This window comes from Muntiacus reevesi, chromosome 7 (assembly GCF_963930625.1).
Source record: "Muntiacus reevesi chromosome 7, mMunRee1.1, whole genome shotgun sequence".
NCBI classification, from domain to species: domain Eukaryota; kingdom Metazoa; phylum Chordata; class Mammalia; order Artiodactyla; family Cervidae; genus Muntiacus; species Muntiacus reevesi.
The window spans coordinates 27310262-27319379 of NC_089255.1; the positions used below are offsets into that span (position 1 = coordinate 27310262).

General features: G+C 36.3%; 1 protein-coding gene across 1 annotated transcript; it reads right to left on the reverse strand.

Annotated features, from left to right (window-relative positions):
- Nucleotides 1–526: 526 nt before the first annotated feature.
- LOC136171960 (olfactory receptor 4F3/4F16/4F29-like) lies at nucleotides 527–1465 on the reverse strand. Its single transcript, XM_065941061.1, has one exon. It carries the CDS (start codon nucleotides 1463–1465, stop codon nucleotides 527–529), a length of 939 nt encoding a protein of 312 aa, XP_065797133.1.
- Nucleotides 1466–9118: the final 7653 nt, after the last annotated feature.

Sequence of the window (9118 nt, forward strand, 5' to 3'; positions counted from 1 at the left end):
ACAGTTATGTATTGGAAAAAACCAATCAGGTATTACAGCAGTTTGGTAAATAGTTTGAGAAATGAACATTAACCAATTCCAAACAGGAAAAGAATAACAGTGAAAAGGAATAATAGTCTAATTTCCAACACTGAATTATTGAACACTTTCTCTGTTTGGCACCTTTTGAGAGAGAAGACAATTGGATATGGTGGATTAAGATGATAATCAGCTTTCATTTGAAGTATTTTACATAGTAATTATACAAAGAATGAGCTAAGCATTTCTTAATTATTAAAAAGACAAGATGAAATACTCACCACCCAGAGTTATCATGAATAGTAAATAAAACAATTCATATAAAACATCCAACAAAAGCTGGAAAAATAGAAAACTACAATGTAAGCTCTCTTTATCCTTATTAAGTGTATAGCAACATGAAAAATCCCTAAACATAAGCTAGTACATGAAATAAGTAGAGGCTTGAAATGACATTTTTTCTGTTGTCATTAAAGGTAGAGCTAAATATCTTTTATCTTTAGAGTATTTAGGACATCTTGCTGAAACTCACAAGCTGATGGCAGAGTTTCTTCATTGTTGCTTTCATCTCCTTGTTCCTGAATGTATAGATGATTGGATTCAGAAAAGGAGTGAGAACTGCATCTAAGATAGCAAGAAACTTGTCCAAGTGTGATGAAGGGAAGGGCCAGGTGTAGAAGTAGATTAATGGCCCAAAGAATAAGACCACCACAGTGACATGAGCCGACAAGGTGGAGAGGGCTTTGGATACGCTACCTGAGGAGTGTTTCCGAACAGTGACCAGAATGAAGATGTAAGAAATAATCAATATGAAGAAGGAAACCACAGAGATGAGTCCACTGTTGGCGGTGACCATGAACTCTAGTCTATAGGTCTCTGTGCAAGCAAGTTTAATGAGTTGGGGGAGATCACAATAAAAGCTGTCCAATACATTAGGACCACAGAAGGGCAAGTCTACAACAAAAGCCAATTGGGCCACTGAGTGAATGAGGCCAAGGACCCAGGCGGCAGCCAACATCAAAGCGCACATTCGTGGGTTCATGATGGTCAGGTAGTGGAGAGGCTTGCATATGGCCACATATCTGTCAAAGGCCATGGCGATGAGCAGCACCATTTCTGTGCCCCCAATGGCATGAATAAAGAAGATCTGAGTTAGACAACCCCCAAAAGAGATGGCTTTGCGTTTTCTGAAAAGGTCATAAATCATTTTGGGAGCAGCAAGAGAGCAACCCCCCACATCAAGAAAGGAGAGGTTGGCCAGCAGGAAGTACATGGGGGAGTGCAAGCTAGGGTCAGCACTCACAGAGAACACAATGAGGAGGTTTCCCATCAGGCTTGCCATGTAGAACACAGAGAAAAAAAGGAAAAGAAGCAGCTGGATCTCCCAGGAACTGGAGAGTCCCAGGAACACAAACTCAGACACCATGGACTGGTTGGCTCCACCCATAGCCTCTGCAAACAGAGGTGACTCAATTTTACCTAAAAACAGAAAGAAAATGAAATGAGGAGTCCATGACCACATGAAAATACTGCCATAATTCACACAGCCAAAACACATATAATATAACCTCTTAATATTGTAAAGCCATTATCCTTCAATTAAAAAGTTTTTTTTTTAATGTCATTGCAGAAGATATACAGTGACTAGTTCCCACAAAGCACTGCTTCTAACTCCCCAGCCTCTCTAGAATTCTCTAGGTTTTGATAAAAGAACTAAATATTCTGCTGAATCAAAAGGCTTATGGGAAGCAGATAGGAGTGCCCTGGAATACCATGAGGGAGGAAAGAGGAAATAGAAATGAACTTATAGATTTTTCTCACAGTTTGTTACTCTCCTGCATGGATTTCCCCAAACTTCAGACAATTGTGATGATGTTCATTTTCTTTACATTCTGACTACCTCCGATATGAAATGGTATCAGTTTCATTGATACTCTCTTAAGTTTAAAGCTAAACATATGGCAGTTTTATCAAATCATAGCCATCTTTTCCCCATAAAGAGATTAGATAATGTAGAAACCTTAAAATTGTATGCAGCTTCTGTACTCAGCTCAAGGAGTAGAAGTGATCACAAAGCTTGAGCTGTGAGAGCGTATGACAGAGTTAGGACAAGCCAGAAGAGAAATCTGTGCTGCAGACTCCAAACATGGGTGAGATAATGCAATGTAGCAAAAAAAATCCTGTGTTACATTAGGAAATAACTGTCCATGCCATGTTCACGTTTCCTGGTTCATGGAATGTTGGCAAGATTGGAAAGAACACTGTACTTATAATTGGGAAAGTTTGATCAAGCTCAAGCCCTAAGTTCATGGGAAGTTAGAGTAAGTTCTCTCTCCCATCCCTTCTACACTCAACTCACTTCTTGAACTCAGTTCCTTCATCTGGAAAATAAAGGGGACTGAGTAGGTGATACTAAGTAATCCTTTCAAGTCTTAACATTTCTATGACTTTATAACAAAATGCCAGCCCAGAACCTCACAGTAATGATGGTATTCCCTGCATTGGAGGGCTACTACATTCACCAAGGTTTCCCTCATCTGCAGTTGGTCATAAGTCCTATATCCCATAAAATCCCTCTCTTGGTATTAGTTTCCCTCTTCTCTAACTGTTTTTGTTCCACTTACATTCATTAGCATATTATTGTAAATTTGCTATGTCACTTAATCTTCCCTTTATCATAACAGTCTGTAATCAATCAGCAGATATTTTCTAGATACCTACTAAGTCCAATGCATTGTCCCAGGCCATTATGGGTTCCCTGAAGTATTAAAATGCCCACTGCCATTAAGGCATTTACATTTCAGCACATACTAAAATACAAACAATAAAAAATTCTTACATCGAGTATGTCAAATCAGTAGTATGAGCATAGAAGTTTTGAAGCAGAAAAGATACACGTGAGCCAGAATGAACAGGGCTGTCTTCAGAAAGAAATCAAGACCTATGATGCAGTCTAAGATATGGATATAAGTTATTTGGATATACAGCCTCATATCTGACTCTGAAAGAGTTGTTGAAATATGAGGGAATAGCTCCCAGTCTGAAGCAGTGTTTGATAAGCTATCAATGAAAATAATGAGAACAAGCCAAAGAAAAACAAAAACAGTGACCACCACGGCCAAGACACTACAATAACACTTTTACTGACACTATCTGTTTGATACTTACAAAAACCATAAAAGTTATCAGCTGCTTTTCACAGTGGAGGAAATCAAGACCATGAGAGGGAAAGCCATAGATTAGAACAGCAGGGGGTAGAACTGATACTGATTCCCCGATCTGCCTCTTAACCAGTGTATAGAGAAGACTTTTCTCATGACTTTCTGATTATTTAACATAACACAGCCGTAATTCTTCCTGGCTATTGTAGTAAAGGGCAAATCTGTGTAATACCTGCATCTCAGAGCTCCTGGTTGAGTTCCCAGACTGCTGTTGCTTTAATCCACATGAAGCCTTTAGCTTCCTATGGAAGAGGCTCTGCTCCTAGTGCTCTCAATAACAGAGGAAGCAAAAGTGCTCAGTCTCCACATCCAGAAAGAAAATCAAGCCCAGCACTACACTAATTCGAATTCTGTTCCCACTTACAAAACTGTCTCCTGCCTTTTGTAATTCCCTTTCTTGGATCTCAATCTTAGACAGCAATAGACAAACAGAAAAAAATAATAATTTTGGTTTCTAACAGTATGTGCCCTTTCTCATTGGTGTTAATTGTTACTCATTAAGCTCAGCTGAAGCTGCTTCTATTGTACAAGGTGACAATTAACTGATTTCTTTACAAAATGACCCTGTCACCAGAAATGTCTATTGAGTCTTGGTCTTTAGGGACTTCAACATTGTACACCAATATCCTCAGGTTATTTCTGAATTTGTCACCAACCTACTCATATAAAGAGCTGACATGTGACTGTTACCAAAGAGTTAACCATATTCAACTTTGATTGGTTAAAACTAGCATTGCTTCATGTACAAATAGCTGTAACAATGCTATTATGGGGAAAGATCTGGCTAATTGGCACACAGGAGAATACTGACCAAATGATACTGCGGAGACATAGGATTGCCAATATGATTTCATTTATCCAAGGGAATTGTGACCCAGAATGCTACCACACCAACAGAGGAAGTTATGGATGAGCCACAGACAGGAAGAAAAAGAGATCAGAAAATATTTTAAACACCAGTATGTTTACTTAATCTGAAATATTTATTTCCTGGGTAAGGTTAAAGAATTTCCAAGAAACACATAAGTATACCTTTGTTCTATTCATATCAAATCAACTTCACCCAAGAAACTCACTAGAAAACAGGGAACTTCATAGAAATCCCTATTGTGTGCATGTGTGTGAATTATCTATAAGGCTATTATTCTGTTTCACATTCAAAAACTGGCATAATCTACATGGAACACTGTTTGACTTAATTCAATTACATGGCCCATAATTTCACATCAAAAAGAATACTTTTAACTCAGAGAATAACTACTGTGTTGGGCTTCATTCTAGATTGAGAATCCGAAAACTTAAATTCTGTTCATGTTTGTTCAGTAACTCACTCTAACTTCAGATGTTTCACTTCATTTCTCTACAGTAATATTTCCTCATTTGTAAAATGAGCAGGTTATAGAAAATAATTTCTACAGTATCTTCCAGTTCCTAAGCTTCCTATGTTATGAACAGTTATATATTCTCATTGATTCATGGGAAGGGGAAAGGTATAAAGTATAAGATCAATTATTGAATATATGGCTCAGCAAACATAAGAAATAAAAAATTCAGCAGATAAATGAAATCCAATCTTGACAATTTTTTTTACTAATTATCACAGAAGTAGTAAATACAAATCGTAAGAAATAGTATATCTGTTTGGTGTGAAGGGTAGAGAGCTTTTTTGTATTATGTATAGCCCTGTAGTTGCCTGACCAACTCTGATGGCTCACAGAAGTAAAGGGGGAAAGGTGTACAAAGAAAGAAATTACATGATTTAAAAAAAAAATTCTGCTAGTTAGAACACAATTTCACTCATTCATTGACGTGAAGTTCCAACAAAGAGTTGGTGCAGGAAAAGATATACCACATTTTAAATAGAGCCAGCAGCTATGAGAATAGATTTTTAAAGTACTCATCACAAAAGAAAGAAAGAGAGGGAAACAGAGAAAGAAAAAGAAAGGAAGGGAATAAGAAAGGAAGAAGGGAGGGAGAAACGAAGGAAGAGAGGAGGGAGGGAGGAGAGGAGAGGAGAAGGGAGGGAAGCAGAGGGGAGAGGAGGGAAGGGGAGAGGACTGGAGAAGAGACAGACACTATACTGCCCGTGGAGGCTAGGAAAGTGAGGGAAAGAGAGGGTCAGTCTGTAGTGACCAGGGCAATATTCCTTTGTGTATGGAACATCATTCTATCTTCGCCTTACCTATCTCCACCTCAGGTTCAGAGACAGAACTTACAACCACAAACAGTGGACCCAGAATGAAGAGTAAACCTCAAGTTAGGGAAACAGAAAAATGACTCATTTGGAATTCTCACACTAAATTTTTATCCCAAAGAAATACCTAAGAAAGAGAAAAGAGAAGGGAGGGATTAGGAGAAAGAGAGAGGGTAAAAAGATACATAAAACAAGATACTTTCTTATTAAAAAATGTAATTTTGTAATAGGAAAGAGTGTAAGATTACCACAAGCAACTATGCTTTCTAAACTGTAAAATGCTAAATAAATGTGAATCAGTTTGAAAAAGAGAAAAGATTTTATTTAAATTCAGAACCTTAAAGGTAAAAAGAGCAAACACAAAAACTACACAATTAGAAAGGACAAAATAAACATCAAAACGAATGGCAGGAAAAAGTACAGAAAAATGTTTCCACAGAGCAGATGAAAATTGGGACGAAATATTTAACCATGAATTTTTTAAGCTGACAGGATTGATCTTCACACACACACACATGCACACAAAAAACATAGAGATTTAAGAGCTCAAAATGATATGACAGGACTGTTGCATCTATGTTCATCTGTGATATTGGTCAGTAATTTTCTTTCCTTGTGTTATCTTTGTCTGGTTTTGGTATCAGGGTAACAGTGGCCTCATAAATGACCTTGGGAGTGTCCCTTCCTCTGCAGTGTTTTGGAGGAGTTTCAGAAATGTGCATGTTACCTCTTCTCTAAATTTTTGATAGAATTTGCCTGTGAAGCAGTCGGGTTCTGGACTTTTGATTGTTGAGAGATTTTTAATGACAATTTCAATTTCCATTCTTGTGATTGGTCTGTTCATATTTTCTATTTCTTCCTGGTTGATCCACAAATCAATCAAAGTGATACACCACATCAACACATTGAAAAATATAAATGCATGATTATCTCAAGAGGTACAGAAAAAGTTTTTCACAATATTCAATACCCATTTACGATTTAAAAACACTCTCCAGAAAGTAGGCATAGAGGGGACCACCTCAACATATTAAGGGCCACATATAACAAACCCACAGCAAACATCAATCTCAATGGTGAAAAACTGAAAGCATTTCTTCTAAGACAAGAAACAAGAAAAAGATGTCACTCTTGCATTATTATTCAACTTTGTTTTGAAAGCCCTAGACCAGCAATCACAGAGGAAAAGGAAATAAAAGGAATCCAAACTGGAAAAGAAGTAAAACTGTTGCTGTTTGTAAATGACATGATACTATACATAGAAAATCCTGAAGATGTCACCAAAAAACTGTTAGGACTCATCAATGAATTTGGTAAAGTTATAGCATATAAAATTAATACACACAAAAAAAATTAATACACAGAAATCCCTTCCATTCCTATGCACTGAAAATAAAAGATCAGAAAAGAAATCAAGGAAATAATCCCATTTACCACTGCATCAAAAAGAAAAAAATACTTGGGTATAAGCCCACCTACGGAGGCAAAAACCTATACTCAGAAAACTGTAAGATACTGATAAAAGAAACCAAAGATGGCACAAACAGAGGGAGAAATATACCATGTTCTTTGATTGGAAGAATCAATATTGTGAAAATGACTATACTATCCAAAGCAATCTACAGATTCAATACAATCTCTATCAAATTACTAATGGCATTGTTCACAGAATTAGAACAAAAAATTGTACAATTTGTATGGAAACACAAAAAACCATGAAGGGCTGAAGCAATTTTGAGAAAGAAAAATAGAGCTGGAGGAATCAGGCTGTCCCTGACTTCAGATTACACTATAAAGCTATGGTAATCAAAACAGTATAGTACTGACATAAAAACAGAAATATAGATCAGTGGAATAGAATAGAAAACCTAGAGATAAACCCATGCACCTATGGTCATCTAATCTATGACAACAAAAGCAAGTATATAGAATGGAGAGAAAACAGTCTTTTCAATAAGTGGTGCTGGGAAAACTGGACAGCTACATGTAAACAAATGAAAACACTCCCTAACACCCTACACAAAGATAAGCTCAAAATGGATTAAAGACCTAAGTATATGGACAAATAGTATAAAACTCTTAGGGGAAAACATAGGCAGAACACTCTTTGACATAAACCGCAGCAAGATGTTTTTTGATCCACCTCCTTGGGTAAAGAAAATTAAAACAAAAATAAACGAATAAGACTTAATTAAATTTAAAAGCTTTTACACAGCAAAGGAAACAAAGACAACCAAAAGAAAGAAGACAACTTTCAGAATGGGAGAAAATATTTGCAAAAGAAGCAACAAGGGATTAATCCCTGAAATATACAAACAACTCATGCAGCTCGGTATCAAAAAGCAAACAACCCAATCAAATAATGGGCAGAAGATCTAAAGAGACTTTTCTCCGAAGAAGACATGCAGGTGGCTAAAAAGCATATGAAAAGATACTCTTATGTCAATAATTATTAGAGATATGCAAATCAAAACTACAATGCGGTATCATCCCACACCAGTCAGAATGGCTCCCATCAAAATATCTACAAACAGTAAACACTAGAGAGGATGTGGAGAAAAGGGAAATCTCCTACACTGTTGGTGGGAATGTAAATTGTTATAGCCACAAGAAGAGGCTGTAGTTCCTTAAAAAACTAAAAATGGAACTACTGGATGATCCAGCAATTGCAGTCCTGAGTATATATCCACAACAAGTGAAAACTCTTAATTCAGAAAGATACATGCATCCCACGAAGTGAAGTGAAATGAAATGAAAGTTGCTCATTCATGTCTGGCTCTGTGACCCCATGGACTATATAGTCATGAAATTCTCCAGGCCAGAATACTGGAGTGGGTAGCCTTTCCCTTCTCCAGAGGATCTTCCCAACCCAGGGATCAAACCCAGGCCTCCCACATTGCAGGCAGATTCTTTACCATCTGAGCCACAAGGGAAGCAGAATTGTTAACTAAAGTATACATTTTATTTACATTAACAAAATTTTATGTTAGTGTTTATTATTTGTTTTCATACTTTAGTCAAGACTGCACATTGTACTTAGTTGTATTGTGCAGCTTCAGGTGCTTGCAACAAATTCTGGTAAATTCTCTTTTAATTTTTATTCTATTACATATATTTTATAGTTTTCCTTGTTTTGGCTTTCTTAAATACACCCATCATTTAAAGAAGACATTTAATTTCCAAATACATGAGATTTTTTAAAGCATCTTTGATAATTTCTCATTTCAATATTAATTTCTCACTTCAATGCTTTCCTCTCTGAAAACACTCTCTGTGTTTTTTCAGTCTTCTAACTTTACTGAGGCTTTCAATGGCTAAGTCAAAGATCTCTTGGTAAATGTCACATTGCACTTGAAAATATATGGGTTATTTTCAAATATCTTTTGATATTTCTAATATAATTCCACAGTGATAGGAGAACAGATTTTGTATGATTTCAATACCTTTAGACTATGAAATTTTAACATTTTGTTTTATGTCCCTGTATATGTTCCAGAGTCTCCTAGTTTATAGTCTATGGGAACTTGAATAGAATTTGTTTCCTACTGTTGTGTGAAAATTATATAAATCTTAATTCTGTTGAATTTATTCATGATGCTATTCAGGTCTACTATATCCTTCTACTCCTCTGTATATTCATTCCATTAATTTTTGAGAGTTTGTTATTGGAACTCCAACTAAAATC

Bases quoted from the DNA above. Each gene is read 5' to 3' on its own strand.
- LOC136171960 (XM_065941061.1), bottom strand. From the start codon at position 1,465: ATGGGTGGAGCCAACCAGTCCATGGTGTCTGAGTTTGTGTTCCTGGGA.